Source organism: Benincasa hispida, chromosome 3 (genome assembly GCF_027475165.1).
Source record: "Benincasa hispida cultivar pf3 chromosome 3, pf3_genome.v1.1, whole genome shotgun sequence".
NCBI classification, from domain to species: domain Eukaryota; kingdom Viridiplantae; phylum Streptophyta; class Magnoliopsida; order Cucurbitales; family Cucurbitaceae; genus Benincasa; species Benincasa hispida.
In genome coordinates, this window is record NC_143480.1 from 54,378,034 (window position 1) to 54,397,199 (window position 19,166).

At 35.2% G+C, this 19,166-nt stretch overlaps 1 protein-coding gene across 7 annotated transcripts in view; it reads left to right on the top strand.

Moving 5' to 3' along the window:
* Positions 1–3,059: 3,059 nt before the first annotated feature.
* Positions 3,060–19,166, top strand: part of LOC120073287 (retinal-binding protein) — a 28,882-nt gene continuing 12,775 nt past the window's right edge. For all 7 annotated transcript variants that reach the window (XR_016528212.1, XR_016528213.1, XR_016528214.1 and 4 more), the window contains exons 1-10: positions 3,060–3,735; positions 4,310–4,437; positions 4,573–4,702; positions 5,398–5,554; positions 5,645–5,723; positions 8,079–8,119; positions 8,259–8,375; positions 8,558–8,635; positions 9,332–9,394; positions 18,656–18,707. Coding sequence is in view for 4 of the 7 variants with exons in the window: in XM_039026036.2 (XP_038881964.1) it covers positions 3,576–3,735; positions 4,310–4,437; positions 4,573–4,702; positions 5,398–5,554; positions 5,645–5,723; positions 8,079–8,119; positions 8,259–8,375; positions 8,558–8,635; positions 9,332–9,394; positions 18,656–18,707 (1,005 nt within the window). In the remaining 3 variants the exon portion in view is untranslated. The remainder of the gene's footprint in view (positions 3,736–4,309; positions 4,438–4,572; positions 4,703–5,397; positions 5,555–5,644; positions 5,724–8,078; positions 8,120–8,258; positions 8,376–8,557; positions 8,636–9,331; positions 9,395–18,655; positions 18,708–19,166) is intronic.

Sequence of the window (19,166 nt, forward strand, 5' to 3'; positions counted from 1 at the left end):
GTGAGGGTTTCTCTTGAATAGTTTGACACAGATGTCACTCCATAATATATTCATTGGTATAATAATATCACAAGGCGCTACGTCACTCGTCCGAGAGCAGCTGTGGGTCATCTGGTAAATGAATGAATATTATCTATTTTTTTTAATTTAAATTTATTTTAAATATTATCTAATTGTTTTATAATTCACAGAGATTGAATAACAGTAGACTCCGTGAGGTTGCGAATGATCCGAACCAGGTTCTTACTATATGTAGTGACAACCAAAGCTATATGGAGGAAATTCATTATATGTACGATATACCTATTGTTCCTCCACCAGCTCTTAGACGTAGAGGACTTGTTCGGGAAGAGGATGAGTTTGATGAGGTTGCACATAATGTGGAAGAGTTGCCCCATATGACGCAAACGCAGAGTCAAACTAATTATGTTAGTCCGATGATGATGATGCCAGCATTTGGTTCAGGACATTATGACTCAGAGGCTGGTTCTTCGTCTTCATATGTGCATGGACATGGTCGGGGTCGTGGAGAGCATAATGAATATTTATATTATGAAGCGCCTGCAGAGGTACCAGAGCAACATCAAGAAGAACCCGAGCAACCTCAAGTTCGAAGTCGACGACTACAACCAACTCGAAATCGACGACGTCCGCCTTGCGGGACACATTGATTTTTGTAATTATTTTTATATAAATGAGATATTTAATTTACATTTTTTTTATTTTTATGAGTTATTGTTTTTCTAATTTATTAATTTTAGAGTTTAAATAAAATAATAAAATATTTTTAGAAATTGTTTTTATAAAATGGAAAATTAAAAAAAAAAAAAAAAGATTAGAAAGAAGAAGGTGGAATGTGTAATAATTAAAAAGGAAAAAAAGGGAAATTTGTATAGTATTCTCGCTCTCTATCAAAATCTCGCTATTTCGCTCTCGCTCTCGCTTTCAAAATCTCGCTTTCTCTCATAATCTCGCTCTCGAATTTGATTGGGAAGTTCAGTGGCAAAAAGAAAGTGATTCATTAGCTCGTTATTTAGAGACTTGCTGAGATGACAAAATCCGTAAAAATTATTCAACAAGCTTTGGAAGGAATTTCAGGGAGACCTTATGAAAATTTAGAAATACGATCTTTTGATAGAGGAAGGTCTCTGGAATGATAATTAAACAAACTCAATAATAATATTAAGGAAGGGCAAGGTCGAGGGTTCAAAGTTCGACGTACAAGTGAAAGGAAGGTCGAGGGTTCAAAATTCGACCTATCTAGGTCGAATTTTCAACCATCGACTTATTTTTCTTTTAAAAAAAACAATATTTTTACAAATAGTTTGAAAATAACAATATTTTCCTAAATAGTTTCTAAAAGGACAATATCTTTTTAATTTTCCTGTATAACTTGCCCTATTTGTTAAAAAGTTACAAATTAAAAACCAAATACTCTTCCACCTCAGAATTTATTGCTTTGTTGTCAACTTTTTTTCATATGTTTTTAAGACTAAGCCAACTTTTGAATTTTTTAAATAGTTTTTAAATTTTTGTTTTTGTTCTTGAAATTTGGCTAAAAATTCAACTATTGTACATGAAAAATATGCAAACCATAGTAAAAAAATTTATAAAAATTAGGCTTGATTCTCAAAAGCTAAAACGAAAAATAAAATATTTACTAAATAGGACTTGAATGATTATCAAACGAGATCTACTTCTTTTGTAACCAAATAACAAATAGATTAACATAACGTTTATAAATTTAGTTACTTAACTCGACTCTATTTCATGATTCAAAGTGTAGGAAATGAAAGGCTTGAATCTTAATGACACATGTTGAATTTGAATTTTAAAAAAATGTTGGGTTAAATTACAAATTTGATCCTTATGATTTAGAGAAAATTAGAATTTAACCCCTATAACATGTAATCAGAATTTAATCTTTGTAGTTTGATAAAACTCATAAAATAGTTCATGGGGTGTTTAGCTCTCAACTTGTCCTCTGGGCTAATAACCCATTCAATATTATTAGGAAATTATCTTTTACTTAATTAACCTAATAAAAATAATAGACCAAAAGATAAAAGAGCATGAGTCACATTGGTAATATTAAAATTTAATTAAATCTGACAATCACTCACTTGACCCATTTGACATTATTTGCTATATACGTTCATAAACATAATGTGAATAAAAAATAATTCTCTATCTTTATATCATGATATCAATCTCATATGAGGTTTTTCTTTCTCACACATATAGGCAGACTATTATAATCCATATTAAAATTAATATACATCTCGAATACAGACTATTATAACCCAAACAAAAATAGTCTATCTACAATATTTATACTTCCCATTATAATAGTTAAAGTTCTCAATTATTATAAAAACCCTCATTGCCTACCGTATTTACTAATTTGTAACCATCATCCCTCTTCGTGTATGACTCAAATTAAAATATTATGTAACCCAAAAATAGACTATTATAATCTAAACTAAAATATCCTACACCCTAATAAAGATTATTATAACCCATCGACTACAATACTTTGAGACTCTAATAACCAATTCAACACTCCAAACAACCTATAAGAATTTTATCAAATTATAAAAATTGTTTATAAAGTTTTATCAAAACATAAGAAGGGCTAAAATACATTTTTTAAAATCATAGGAACCAATTTAATTTTTCTTTACAGAGAGGATTAAACTTGTAGGGTGTTCAAATGACCCGACAACCCGAACAATCCAGACTATCCAACCAAATTGTAAGGGTTGGATTATGTTAGTTTTAATTTTGGGGTACATTGAATTTTTTATGTTTTTTGAGTTGGGTTGGGTTTAGGTTGCACTTTTAAAAATTCGGGTTAACCTAACCCAACTCGAATTTCTAATATTAATAAAAATATATATTATAATTTATAAGTATTATAACTTATATATATTTTTATGATGTTTGTAATAGTTGGATTTTGATATTTGATATTTAAGTTTTATGAAATTTTAATTATTAATATGTGTTGTACACAAATTTAAATATTTTAAGTCAATAAAAAAATAAAAAAATAATCCAATAACCCAATCCAAATCGAATTTTAAAGGTTGAATTGGAGATTTATCTGGGTTGCCAATCGTCAATCCCCCAAACCCAATCCTGTGCCCCTTGTACCTAGGTTGGGAAAACAATTTGACTTACCCTCCCACGTAAAGGGCACGTGGCAATATACTAACACATAAAAAGAAAAAAAACTGCACGAAAAAAAGGGAGAAAAGTAAACGACAAGTCGATAAGAGGATAGATCATACATATCAGAATGGACGATTGATGACGACAAGTCGATCGAAGAACCGTGGGTAGCGGCGTAGAGCCGTCTTCTTGTTGCTCTACCTCTACGAGTATTTTGACGATCGATCAAAGGCTTACCAGAAGAACTTGGAGAATTTCTCGACGGTGGAATATCTTCGTTTGCTAATTTGCTTTGACGATATCTTCTTCGGCTTCAAACGATCTGAGGAGGAAATTTCAGAGTGTAGCAGTTATACTGAAAGATTTTGATTCGGTGAAGACAACCAAGGTAACGGCGAAAAATGGCTTCCATGGAGGGTCTGGTGCCGATAACCAGGCATTTTCTTGCTTCGTATTATGACAAGTACCCATTTACGCCTCTACCTGACCATGTCTCTCGCCTTTCGACTGAGATGCTCGCTCTGGCGAACAGTTTGCTTGATGAACTCCCGCCTACTTCAGGTTTCACCATTGACTTGTTTCTTAACGAATTTTTGCTTGCGGTCTCGGGCATGATCTCACTGGTTGCTGATCATTTGAAGCTTTGAGCTTGTTTGCTTTTAGATCTTCGCCCCTGGAGTGTTCCTATAGTGTGATTCGAGAGCTTGTTTGCAGTTCTCGCATGTCTTTGGAATGTCATGCATTTAGTACTTTACTTAATATATGTTAATCTCATGATCTTCACCGTTCAAGTTGGGCTATTGTGATTTAAAACTTTTAAATTATGTTTCTGAGCAACCATTCAAAGACGTGATATAAAGAGATAACTGGAATTTTTAATTTTTATTATTGCATTTGTTGTCATTGTGTCACAGAAGTTGGTTTTAATACGAAATTATCTCTAGATCTATTTTGAGATCAGTTCAATTTTTTTCGCCTTCTTGTTTTTCCTTTGAATTTGTCATCATAATGGATGATTTAACACCTATTATTGTGCTCTGAATTGTGCTTTCTCACACTTGCTGTGAACCACTTCATTTTAATCTTTGATTACTGATGTTGGTTGCTTTTCTTGTGGGGATCATCATCATTTCAGAGGAAAGCATCCTTCTTGATGAAGCAAACCAACATCCTCCTCATAAAATTGATGAGAATATGTGGAAGAATCGGGAAAATGTGGAAGAAATTCTCTTTCTGCTTGAAAAATCTCGTTGGCCTCAAGAGGTAAGATTTGTGGGTCAATCATGTTTAGGAAGAAGCGTATATATTATCGATAGAAGTCCTAACGTTGTGGTGGCATCTTGAGCTGTTTTAGTTTTAGAAGCTGAGCCCAAACTTATCTACGCATTTAAACTGCAGGTTCAGGAGTCTGCAACTGGTGAATCTGAACTTGCTAATATTATTGGAAAGTTAGAAGAAAAAGTTCGGAATACCTTACATGCTTTGGTGGCTTTCCAATCTAAAAATTCTGAGCACGTGTTCAACACAGGTTACTATTCACAGATCATTATTCTTGAAGAGGACGTTCTTTTGAAAGTGTATCTTGTCTCAAAACTTTTCACCTGTCATTTGGTTGATGGTTCGATATGTACTCTTATTATGAAACAATGTAGTTTGGTTGAAGATTGTTTGATTTCTATATTTGTTCTGGCTAATAAAGAACCGTTGTATTAGAAGAAATGAATAAACAAGAGAAGGATTGTAGCCAACTAAAGGAGATATTAAGGAGGATATCCAATTTGTTTGAACAAAAAATGGGGATCACTTGGAGAAACTATTTATGAAGAGTGGGCTATCTAGAAGCGAAAAAGAAAATTATAGACCTCAGTTTCATTCATTGTCCTTGAGATCCCAAAAATTTGGTGTTCCACACCCCCCCCCCCCCCCAAAAAAAAAAAAAAAAAAAGACTTCTAAATTTGTGATATGATGCTATTGGGTTGCGAAAGATGTGGAAGTATTGTTTAGTATCACACTTCACGTTTGGCTTTTGAGTCTTCAATTTTCCATTTTTTAGCCTTTCAGTGGGAGTTAACCGTTGATTTTTTCCAGAGTGCTTCTTGGATGGCTGTTGTATTTGTGATGATTCCCTTTTCTTACAATTCTTGCATCTTTTTTGTATGGTTCATTTGTATTCTATATTCTATATGTTTGATAGTTTCTTATGAAGAAAAATATATCTGCAGTTATGACTTACATGCCTCAAGATTTTCGAGGAACGATAATTAGACAGCAAAGAGAACGATCAGAGAGAAATAAGCAAGCAGAGGTTGATGCTTTGATTAATTCTGGAGGAAGTATACGTGATCGATATGCTCTCTTATGGAACCAACAGATGGAAAGGTATTTTTTGTTAGATTTAGGTGCCTTTATTTTGGCTGAGCTTGTATGTGGGTTTATAATGTAGTCGGTAGTTATTGATTACCTTTTCAGGAGGAGACAGTTAGCACAGCTTGGTTCTGCAACAGGTGTCTACAAAACCCTTGTGAAATATTTGGTTGGAGTTCCAGAGGTACAATATTCTGGGTTACTGTAAATACACCTATGTTTACTCCCTGGCCAATGACTATACCTCCTGCGTTTGTTGATAAAGAAAGAAGTGAGAGAATTAGTCCTCCCCCTTCCGGTAGAAAAGCTTACTTCCATCTGTTGTTTGTTTGTTTTTTGATTGTGTTTATTTTATTTTAAGTTAAATTACCAGTTTAGTCCAAGACAGAGTATCGTCCTTAGAGAATCGGATTGATAATCTTTTAGCTATTCAGAGATCGTTCCAATTTTATTTGGGGACCGACTTGCGTTGTAAACTCAACTAAGTTAATCTAAGAAAGCAATAAAAGTGATCAAATATGAAGTTAATCAACAAGAGACATTTTAGGGAATAGAGTTAATCCAAGACATTATTAATTACAATTGCTTTTACTCTTGAACCAATTAACATAACATCTAGATTAAGAAGTCTTTTTTTTGGATTGTCCCTCTCAAGATCGATCTTTTCTTTTAACCTAATTACTAATTATTAATCTCTTGAAACTAAATAATTAAGCAAAGGATTAAGACTCTTCGTCAATAACCTCTACCGTTATCTGACTACTCTCGTGTTTTCAAATGATAGTCTAGCATGCATGATTTGATCTAAAGCTTACTCTCTCAAGCAAGATTCAAATCATAAAGCCATTCCAACATTGATCAGACATTCGAAAGCATTAAAAAAGGTCCTGCTAGAAAACATAAATGTAAATTGACATTCAAGAAGCAAAGTGTTTAATAACTAAGCCAAATAATTCATCTATCCCTAAAACTATGAGAAATCTAGCCTAACGTGGCTTTCATGGACTGAACCATAGCAGGAATATGAAAATACAGAAAATAATCCAAGATAATAAAGGGAAAGGAAGAATTATCCAGCGTTTCGATATCTTTCTGTGATGGAATTGACCCTCCAATGCTCTCCAATCGGCTTCGGCACTGAGGAGCCTATGTATTCTACTCAGAACTCCCTCTCTTGGCTTCAAAAGCTCTAAATCGATGATGAGAGCTGCTGAAGACCCTCCTTTATATAGGCAAATGTTTTCCCAAATTGTGTAGGAATTGGATAAATAAAAGATAAAATCTGTCACTACTTGACTTGATTACCGAAAATAGATGAAAGAAACTCTAAAATCTAATATTATAGATGGATAGAGAACAAAAAGACGAAGAAAATAAGTGGTCATTCGCCTATAACGACCATCCAAATAAAAAGTTTAATATGAACTGTGGGCTTTAAAGCAGCGGAACAGCGCCACCCACGTGGTTTTGACGCCTCTTTTTGCCTAGTTCGCAACTTTTCATCAACTTTGATCCCTTCTCTTGTCTTAGGTCAAACTTTGACCTATTATAGAGGTATTTTCATCATTTTTAATCTAAAAATAACCCGTTCCGGTCCAAATGCTTGATTCCTACCAGTTAAATATGAAAGTGCATCAACGAATGCAAATTAACAATAAAACTAATAAAATTCTAACTCTAAAAACGTACTTTCTGAGTGTGTTTCATGCAACTCCTTAACACGGTCTTTGGAAGTAGCAGCACTGTAAAGGTGCAGAAGATAATTGAGGTGATGAAATTGGTTATAGAAGGGCATTTTTTTGTGCTGGAGCACCAATCAATCTTCTTGCTAGTCATTGTGCTCTCTGATGAGTGATAAGCAACCTCGCAGGTTCACTTATTTGAGGAGGAGAAGGATGTAATAAAGGGGACTTGGAGATTTAATAGCAGATAGTTAGGCCACTTCTGCGGGAGTGACAACATTATTTGATAAGGGGGAAACTATTGTGAGAGGCTATTCTATTTAACAGTGTTCACTTTGTTAATATTTTTATGAAGGCAAACTGTTAACTGTTTAGTCACTCTGACTCTGGTCGGGAGGAGTTAATGCCAGTGATCGGTCATATAAATTTCACCATTTTATCCATCTTGTCTGTCGGGTATATTTTGTGTGTGGAGAATGAAACAGTGGATTATATTTTCTTCAATTGTAAATTTGGTTGTAAGTGGCGATGTTTTCTGGTAAAAAAATTATAGGCATTTAATGTAGCTTTCCTAAAACAATCAAAGAAACTATGGAGCAATTTTTGTGCGCTAATTCATTCAGAGGGAAAAAAGAATCCCGTGGACCAATGCTACAAAGCTCTTCTTTAGGATTTATGGATGGAAAGACAAACCTAAAGGAAGAATGTTTTGACAGCCCTTCAAAGAATATTCAGGGAAGAAGCCCTGTGACTTTTCTTTGATCTATTTTGCAAGTAGCACCTTGGAATGGTGCTATCAAATCAAAATTATAAACACCATATGTCATAATTCGCAATCTCATTACTTTCTAATGCAGGTATTGCTAGAATTCATTCAGAAAATAAATGATGACGATGGGTAACTTCTTTCGCTACAGTTTTTTAAGTTTTATCTAGTTTTAATTTCAATTATTGTAAATAACTAGTAAGAACAGTTCCTGAGAGTTGTTGAACCATTCAGTATACTATATTTTAAGATAATGTGTGAAAATTAACAGGCCAATGGAAGAACAAAGACAACGCTATGGACCACCTTTGTATAAACTTACCACAATGGTCCGCCTTATTCGACTCTGTATTTCATTATCATGGAGACGTTTTGATGCTGGGAAACGGTAAGAAATCTTTACTTCTTTTTATGTTACAGTGGTTCATTGAATTATAGTATTTTTTATATTAGGAGTAATTTATTGTTTCTTTTCCCCATCGAGGGAAAAGGCATTCTGCCTCTGTTTTTTTTTGTTTTTTTTGTTTTTTTTTTGCCTTGATGGTTCATGTTTGCAATTATATTGAGCAGAAGGGAGCATCTTGTTATATTGGAGCAAGCGGTTGATGTGTACACCTCTGAGCTTGAGAGGTTCCTCGGGTTCATTCGGTAATATTTCTGCCTCTAGCATAACTAGCTTCCAATATGTTTAGTCCTTTTGGGTACTTTGAAGGCCCACAATGGGTTGCATGCCATGGATAGTTTTCGATTTATTATTGATTTGAATATTTTGAATCGTACATGGAACTTCATCATGCTTTAGACGTTAGTTTCTCTATGAAAGTATAAATATGTTGAAATTATGTAATTGATATAACTTTGGGGGTGTTGGGGTAGAGTGATATGTCTTGGTTGTTTGTATCTTAAAGGTTTATTCTGGAACAATTAGATACAAGAATGATTGTTTACAATGTATGGTGACACAATATTTTGTCAGAATTCAAGTTGACTAAAATAGATGTGATTTTGTAAAGAATCATGCCTCCTAGTGATGTTCTCTTTCTAAGTCCTCTTTTTCCCATCTTCATTACTCTTCCCATGCAATTGGCTTTAGTTGGAAGGCTCTTTTGTAATGGTTGTCGATTTTGTGTTTTTTGGCAGTTTTGTAATTCAGTAGTTATAAGGGGGTCTCTTTTCTCCTCAAGAGAGAATTGCAATCATGTATCTCGATTAGTGTTTCTTGATCATTTATGAATAAAATGCCTGTTTCCGAGAAAAATTCACAAGCCCATCAAGGCCATGGTGTATTTTGATTCTGGTTCTCAGTATCTCCATTTTATTAATTTTGTCCTCATATTTTTCCAGCGAGGTCTTCAACAATGCTCCGTTCTTTATTTCAGCAGATGTGGCCTGTGCAGCAGATGAGAGGTACATTGACATTTTTGTGTGTATATTATGTGGGATAAAAGACATTGCTTTCATTAAGATAGGTAACATGCTTAACAGCAACATCTGAAGAAAGAAACAAGGACAGACCGGACCAAAAACCAGGAAAACAAACAAAAAAACTGAAGGTCGGGAGGGAAACTTACAAATATGCTCCTCAAGGGATGAGAACTAAAATCTAGAGCCATATAGGAAGCTTCCTACATAGAAGTTGAGAACAACAAACTGATAGTAAATGATTCAAATTCTTGCCAAGTATGCTCTAGTTTGACCTAACTTGAGAACAGATGAACTTCAAATCACATCAACGATGTTAACTCAAAAATAAAATTGTGCAACTTGCAAGAGAGCCTTCATCACAAGATGTCGACTGATCTTGTCTTGCAGCAGACTTAATGATAAATTATGTGATGTTTTCACTATTATCTGGAAGTATGTACGTCAAGCAAGAAAAGAATCAGACCGTTTTTAGAACTTCCAGCCTCTAGTGATTGGACAGATAAGGTGACTGTGACGGATGAGGAAACCAAATTGGTAACCATAGAACCAGAGCAGAAAATTTCAGCAGAATCAAGAGTCCGTCGACAGAGATTTTCATCTTCAAATGAGGAACTGGCTCGAGTATAATTCAATGCAATGGGGGCATTATTGTTACACATGATCTTAGCCAAAAGGCTAAGGAAGGTATATGGGGACATTATTGTTGGAAGATAAAAAAGTAAAGGCGAGGAAAATAAATAGACAATGGATCACAGCCAATGCTATGATCCGCACATAACCGAACACAAGTCTCATCCACAATGATAAAGAAACTACTTGTCTGAACAGAAGGATACTATTTTGAGATACTCTCTATGAGTTCCTACAAGGGACCAAGGGTCACTGTAAATTGCCTTGGAGTCCCCCACCTACAAGCCTGAACACATTTTTGCTCACAATTAATTTATGTGCAAAGTCTTGGCTTTGGAGGGAAATAGCAAAGCCATTTAGACAAGAAAGTATTATTCTTATTAACCGGGTTTCAAACATCGAAATTGCCCTAGTTCATGCCTTTTGATGCACCACAATTATTATGAGGCTATGAGAGTACTAATAGTAGTAGGATATTAGTACGGGCATAGGAGTAATTAGTTAGGAGTGAATTAGTTAGAAATTGAGAGAGTGTCGGGAGAACATGGAGGCCATACTATGGTAAGACGGTCCTTAGTGGATTGCTTGTGGGAGAGGTGTAGCCCTCTCGAAAAGCTATTGATATTGTAATTTCTTCTTGTTATTGCAATATAGTTCCTTTGGTGTTTTCATATATATATACATATATATTTATTTTTTTTCTTTTTGTGTTTTGGTATCATGACAAATTGGTACCAGAGCATCGATTCTGGGAATAGATCATGAAATGCGAATTGTTTGCTGAAGTTAGTGTTAGTTATAGAGATGCTTGACCAAACACGACGAACATAGGGCAACAATACAACAGATATTGGGAGAAACGCGACAATGGGTTGAGGATGTTTAGTTTGTGATCGTGATCGACAATAGGATGAGAAATGGGACAAATATTGGGAAAAATGCGACAATCTTTCGAAGGTCATTGAAGTTATTGGTTGCGAGGAGTCTTCGATGCGGGGTAGTGGAGGCGGTAGCGATTTTTTATGGCAACAGAGGATATGGAAATCGAGGTGTGGGGCAGAACAAATATGGTGAAAATTTAACCAAAAGATGGAGAAGAAGTTGGGGAGGAAAGGAAGAAAGAGAAGAGTACTGGCGGAAAGGAGACAAGGCAAGTGGAGGGGAAACCTATTGGCTAACACATGGTTGAAAAACTGTAGAGGCGGCCGGATGGGAAAATGACAAAGGACGAACTTGCCTAACAGTCACATGCAAAAGGATGAGGCGGTGGGGGGGGGGGACTGAGGAGGGAGAACATTTTGACAGACACATGGTTGGAAAAGTGGAGAGACGAGCGGAGGAGAACTTGTGGATGCTGAAAATGGCAGAAGAGCTAGAGACGGTGAAAGCTAAACGGAAGAGGAGAGAGAAAATTACAAAGTAGTTGATTATGGTTACGGTGGAGAAGAAGTCCCTTCATGGGATGTGAGCTAAATTGGCCAAACAGACTCCATTTAAAAAAGAAGTTATGCCGTTATGTCGGCAACAAACTATAAAACGAAACAGTATAGACTCTCTCTCTAACTTTTTTCTCTCAAACTTCTCTCTCAAAATGTGAGGAAATCTAAGAGATGGGGAAGGTAACAATAGATAGAAAATTCTTCTTGATTTGTAAATCTGGGATTGGGAGGAAGATTTCTATTGAAGAAAGGCATGGTATTCCGGAGTAGATGGAAAGGTAAGTTTGCTCTCTCCTCTCTCCTCAGTTTCCTCCAATCAGTAATTCCGAAGCTCTTTCAGCATTTCTTTCCCCTTTTCCGGCCACTTTCAACATATATTATCTTCGTGTTTTGGATTAACTCAATATGGAAGGTAAAAGTTGTAATATCAATGACCATTTTTTTTTTCGTTTGGCAAGAGGATTCTAGTTTTTTAGTGGAAGACTTCTAAAAAAATCAGAAAGTTTCTTTCGGTCTGCAAACAATGTTATGGTTAGAAATGGAGCTGCATAAGCTTTCTAATGAAAAACCTTAGGCATTCTTCTCTAAAAAGGCTATGCTAGATCAGGGAGTTGAAAGATTAGCAAAGTTTAGAACCAAGGCTGTTTGGTTTGCAGAAATCGCATTTTGGCCTTCCTCAGGAGGTAGCCGCAATATTCATATCCCTGCAGGTGCGAATGATCAAGGCTGGCTTTCTTTTGCTGAAATGATCAGTTCAAGTTTGAAGGTTAGTTGCCATCTTGCCCATCAGAGTCTGTGCATGAAGTTCATAATCCAATTACGATTGATCATTATTCTAGAAGATCATATGCAAAAGCAGTTGCCACTTCTGGAGAGGCAACATTAGTAAATAAAAGAGTTGAAGATTGCAAGAAAGATCAAGTTCCCACCTTTCCAGTTTGGATTAGAAAAGAAAAAGAAATGTTGGATTTAAATCTACCTTCTCTAATTGTGGTAACAAGACTAATGGAGTACCGCTCATGGCTTGAAGTAAAAACAACTATAGAGGATTTTTTCCAAGGAAACGTTTCAATTAATCCCTTTTGTGATGCAAGTTTCATATGGAGATTGCTGAGGAGTTCTTATCAGATAAATGGTATGAATGTGGAAGGATGTATTTGAAGCTTGAACATTGGTCAAAACAAGTTCATTCCATCCCAAAAGCTACTTCATGCTATGGTGGTTGGATTTCAATTAAGAATTTTCCATTACTAATTTGGAAGAATTCGGTTTTTGAAGCTATTGGGCATCATTTAGGTGGTTTAGTTGAGATCTCATAAAAAACACTAAATTTTTTAGAGTGTTCATCAGCCTATATTAAGATCAAGGAGAATATTTGTGGTTTTATTCCCGCTTCTTGGGAATTTGAAGACTTATTGCTTGGAATACTTTTGAAAGATTTAATCCTTTGATCGCTCAAAACAATCAGCGACTTGCCAAAACTTGTTTTGGGGCAGATGACTTTTCAAATTCCCTGGACATCTGTCGCATTAAAGAAGCAATGATGGATGAAGGCTTCTTGATAGACTCTTTGAAGGAGGATATTAAAGTTTTAAAAGGTATTCCAAAGGACATTGCACCAAATAACGTGAGCAAGGTTGAAAAATTAAATTTGTCTGTTGATTTACAGCCGGCTATTAATTTGGAGAGAGAAAATTCCAACCCAGACAACGAGGTTAGTAATAATATGTTCATTGAAAATTCTTTAGCAGGCCAAGAAGTCCATTCGGCTCCTTGTTGCACTCTTCAAAAAGAAAACTCAAAGGTTGCGTCAGAAAAAGAAAAAGAAGGCCTCGAGAATGCTTCAGAAGCTTAACAATCATTCTCTAATTTCTGCTCTGTGTTGCCTTCAGATCAGAATCTGTTTAATCAAAAAAAAGTTGTAGAAGAAATAGAGTTTGAGCAAGAACTTCACATCATTAATGAAGAGGTTTTGAGTCTTAGAGATCCGGTATGTTCTTCACCTCAAAAGTTTACAAAGACAGCAGATTCCTTGGTGCATCATTTTCATAATCCAGATGATCTAGAAGATAAATGTGTTTGAGTACTCATCGCACAAGAGCCTAAAATTTCAAGAAAACGTCATTCCTCTCCCGTAATCATTCATCATAATTTCAGGGTACCAGGGTTGAAAGTTTCCTTCATCCACGACACATTTTCTCAAGAATATAAGAAGCCCTCTTCTCAAGAGTCGGACGATGAATCAGATGTTAGTATGAGTAGTGAAGAATCCGATCATGAAGAGCCTGAAAAAAATTGAAGATTATTATACTGATCAAGTGGGGGAGCATATAGAGCACAATTTTTTAAGCAACAACAATCTCTTGTGAGTGCTCCATACCTCTCTCCATCTCAAATTCCTTCCAAATTTTCCTCTTTAGTTGCGGCTTGTGGTTTCCAGTTGCAGGAAATAGCCCCTCCTAAGGAGGTGTCAAAAGCATGAAGATTGTTTCTTGGAACACGAGGGGACTTAATGACAAATCTGAACAGACCATGTTGAATGTTGAATCATTTCTTACAAAATCAGCATCCTGATTTAGTGTTGATTCAAGAAACAAAGCGATCTTTTATTGATGTTCAATTTATTAAATCCATTTGGAGCTCTAATGACATCCACTGGACATTTGTGGAGGCTTTTGGTAAATCTGGAGGTATTCTTACCATGTGGGATGAAAGCAAAGTTTTGCCTTTGGAACTCACTTTTGGTAAAGGGAGGATACTCACTTTTTGTTAAAATCATGACTCAATGCAAAACTACTTGTTGGGAAAAAAAGACATCTTTGGCCAGAACTTGTTTCAATTTTTGCTTATTGTGAGGAAGCTTGGTGCATTGGAGGAGACTTCAACATAACAAGATGGAGTCACGAAATATTTCCTATTGGAAGAGTTACAAGAGGAATGAAAAAGTTTAATAAGTTCATTCAAGATGTAGGGCTGTTAGAAGTACCATTATCTAAGGGAAATTTCACATGGTCTAGGGATGGTATCTCAAAATCACATTCTCTACTAGATAGATTCCTCATCAATAAATAATGGGACGATTTATTTGATAACTCAAGAGTTAGCAGAAAAGCAAGGCTATTTTCGGATCATTTTCCATTGCTTTTAGAGGTTGGAGCAGTTTCTTGGGGTCCTTCCCCTTTTCGTTTTTGCAATAGTTGGATGAGGATTAATGAATGCTCAAAGGTCATCCAAAAAGTCTTGGATCGTGACCAATCAAAAGGTTGGGCAGGTTTTACAATAGGCCTTATGCTGCAAGGTAAAAGATAAAGTTAAATACTGGTTTGCGGAATATGAGCTAGAAAGAAAAAGAAAAGGGAAAGATTTATTATCTGAGTTTTGCCTCTTTTGATTCAAAAGCCGAGAGAGAAGATCTTTCAATTATTGAAATGGACATTAGATTAGCCATCAAAGGAGATCTTATGAATTTATACCTTCTAGAGGAGAGAAAATTCAAAAAAGCAAATTGAATTGGTTAAAGTTGGGTGATGATATGAAGATACTGGCTTTTTCCATAGATTTCTTTCAGCAAAAAAGAGAAAGAATATGATTACTGAATTAGTTTCAAGCAACGAGTCAACAATTCAATCCTATCGAGAGATTGAATAAAAAATAATATGCTATTTCACGTTTTTGTATTTGAAAATCCCAGGTTTTCGAGCCATTCCTTCTGATATTACTTGGAACCGTGTGTCGGCTGCTCAAAATTCAGCTTTAATTGCCCCTTTTCGAAGCGAGGAGATCCTCCTAGCAATTAAATCTCTTGGCAAAAACAAAGCTCCCGGGCCGGATGGTTTTACAATAGAGTTTTTCATTGAATTTTGGCAGAATTTCAGGGCTGTCTTTCAAAAATAATTTGAGGAATTTCACTCTAATGGAAAGCTGAATGCTTGTATGAAGGAAAATTTTATTTGCCTAATTCCTAAGAAGGTTGATTCGTCACAGGTTAAGACTTTAGACCTATAAGTCTAACTACCTCCACTTACAAGATCATTTCTAAAGTACTTGTAGAAAGGATTAAAAAGATAATGCCAAGCATCATTTCTAGTACACAGAGTGCATTTATGGGAGGAAGACAAATTCTAGATTCCATTCTAATTGCAAATGAAGCAGTTGAAGACTATAGAGCAAGCAAGAAGAACGGGTGGATTCTAAAATTAGATCTTGAGAAGGCTTTTGATCGGGTTGATTGGAGTTTTCTAGAACGAATCCTTAATCTATTGGGCTTTCATACAAAGTGGATTGATTGGATTAATGGGTGCATTCAAAACCCAAAATTCTCAATTTGTATCAATGGAAGACCTAGACAACGTATTCAAGCTTCAAGGGGAATTACACAAGGGGATCCATTATTTCCATTTCTTTTCCTCATCATTAGTGAGGTGCTAAGTGAATTGGTTAAAAGAGCCCATGACAGTGGATGAAGGATTTTTAGGGTTTTTAGTTGGCAAAGACAAGGTGCACTTGTCAATTTTGCACTTTGCGGATGATACTCTTCTCTTTTGCAAGTATTATGAAGCAATGTTAGATATTCTTATTCAAACAATAGGTTTATTTGAATGGTGTTCCAGACAGCAAATTAATTGGGAGAAGTGGGCACTTTATGGAGTTAATATTGATGAGGATTCTTTGATCTCTACTTCTAATAGGCTAAATTGTAAAGTCGGCAGGTTGCCTTTCACTTATCTCGGCCTACCTCTTGGTGGATACCCAAAACAATACTCTTTTTGGCACCCTATTATTGATAAGATCTACCATAAACCTGATAGATGGAAAAGGTATAACTTGTCCAAAGGAGGTCGTTTAACTCTATGTAATGCGGTTTTGGCCAATCTTCCCACTTACTACATTCCTTATTTCTAATGCCTTGCTCGGTGATTTATGAATTGGAGAGAATTTTATGTAATTTTTTCTAGGAAGGCCATAAAGGCAGAAAGCTGAATCATTTGGTAAAATGAGAGTTAGCTTCCAAATCTCCAATTGATGGAGGCCTTGGGATTGGTATTCTGAAAAACAGAAATACAACTTTGTTGTTTAAATGGAATTGGAGGTTTCTAAAGGAACAAGACTCCCTATGGTGCAAAGTTGTGAAAAGTATTCACGGAGTTGACCCACATCTTTAGTACACATCAGGCAAATGTGGTTTAAGCTTGAGAAGTCCTTGGACCAGCATCTCAAGAACATGGAGTAAATTAGGATCCCTCGCTAAGTTTAAACTAGGCAATGGAAGGAAAGTTTTCTTTTGGACAGATTCATGGTGTACAAAAATATCTTTTAAAGACTGTTTTTCTAAGCTGTTCCGAATAGCTTCTGCTCCAAAAGGCAGTGTAATGATCAATGGGACCCAGTTATCGGTTCTTGGAACCTCTCACTTCGAAGGCAACTAAAGGAAGAGGAGATCATTGAAGTTCAACAACTGCTAAGCAAGATTGAGGGTTACAGGATTCCAGATTGTGGTCTTTGGATACCTCAGGAAGGTACACGGTTAAATCTTTGTCAAAATATTTGATTGCTTCTCCAATTGATAAAGCATGTTATAAAGCTCTTAGGAGATCAAAGAGTCCTAAAAGAATTAATATTTTGGTGCGGATTCTTCTATATGGTTCCCTCAATTGCTTATCCACATTGCAACACAAGCTACAGAACAAACTTATTTCACTCTCAATATGTCCTCTTTGCTTAGCTAATGGGGAAGAAATGCATTATCTTTTTTTTGATTGTTCCTTCTCAAGTAATTGTTGGTGGAAATTATTTTCTTGCTTCGGTGTGCAATGGGTTTTTGGGAATTCAGTTAAGGACAATGTGTCTCTTTGGGCTTCTGGTTTGAAGCTTTTTTGTAACTGTTCTCTAAGAGGAATTTTTCTTAGCCGGAACCCCTTTCTTTAGATGGGGTGTTTTGGTGGGCTTATTTTTTGTACGTCCTTGTATTCTTTCATTTTTTTTTTCAATGAAAGCAGTTGTTTATATAAAATAATAATAATAATAATAATAATAATAATAAATAAAGGTGATGTTCATTGGTGGGCTACTCCTTGAGTGGAGAGTGCATGGCATGGAAAGGGCTCTAGTCTGAGGGACTATGACCTAACGAATACTTACAAGATTTTAATTATAGACACCTAAAGCAAGGCATTAAATCTAGCTAAAAACCAACCCTCCTCACTTGATCTCCTTACTCCATTAAAGATTCTATTACTCCCTCAATGCAAATGCCCCAAAGAGCTGCAAAAAGACCAACCCTTCTCCTTGAAAGGAGGATGAAGCAAAATCTCCTCCATCATTAGACAATTGTCCCTGTTATCAGCAAATACAAACCAAAAGCCACAAACAAATGGTTTCAAATCACCTAGAAAACTGGCAAATCCACGATGAATGACTTAAGTTCAAAAGGAGAAATGACTCTGAATCCAATCCATAGTGTTAACACCCTGTATAAGACCAACCACAGAATAAACTCAACCTAAATAGGATTATTGTATTAAATCAATCAATGTGAAAAGGTTAGGGCATGTTTAGTATGCAATTTTGTTTCTGTTTCTTGTTTTAAGATTGCATTAGAGGGATTGAATGACTATTTGTTTGATAGATTTGTTTTTGAAAATTGTATTTGGGTTTCGAGGTCCAAATGGTAGAAATTTATAGAAACATAAAAACAGTGTTTATGATTTTATTGCATTCATAATTTAAATTTAGATAAAAACTTCAATAAATAGTCATGTTGTACATTCGTTTATCTTTTATTGAAATTAAAAGATGTATCATATAATATATTATAAGTTATATAATATGGTGAATAATAGTTATACAAAAATTTCAACCAAATATTTAGTTTGTAACCACAACTATTTTCATTGTATATAAATATACTATCAAACTTGCCATTCATTAATATATATATATATATATATATATATATATATATTATCAAACTCGTTTTGAACAACTTTTCAAGCTGTCATCCAGTTTCTTAATCTGCTATCAAGCACATGTCGAAAACACAAATGTGAAATGCCAACTCTTTTACTGAAACCAACAAATGCACCCTTAAAATTTCATACTTATTTGCTTTCTAGCAACACTTTGTTCTCTCTCATTCTGTAACTATTTGTCTATCCATCACTATCTCTTTCTGCAGGAAAAGTGATAGCTACAAAGAAATTAGTGTTCCAGCTGGAAAGACTTATGAGGTTCATTTTTTCTTCAGTGTTCTTTTATTCCCACTCTTTTTGCTTATTTATCGGATTCATCAGCTTTGGATCCTATCCCCTGAGACAAGTAGAAAAAGGTTACGGGTTAATATATTTTAAATTTACATGTTTTGTTCATTTTGGTTTCTGATGAAAATATTTCACTGTTCTTAGACTTGATATTTTTTTTGTTAAAACCATTGTATATTATTGAAATAGAAAAGGGAAGAAAGGGAAAACACACAGTTTACGTGGAAAACCCTAGGTCAGGGAGAAAAAACCATGATATAGGAGTTTTTATTAATTTCACCCCTTTACAGGGAACAACAGAGCGAAATAAATAACTAAGGCGCACACTAAAAATAATAGAGAATAACAAACGACTAAAACGCCCTTAGGGCAAAATACACTACTTTCAACACTCCCCCTCAAGTTGGGGTGTAAATATCAATGAGACCT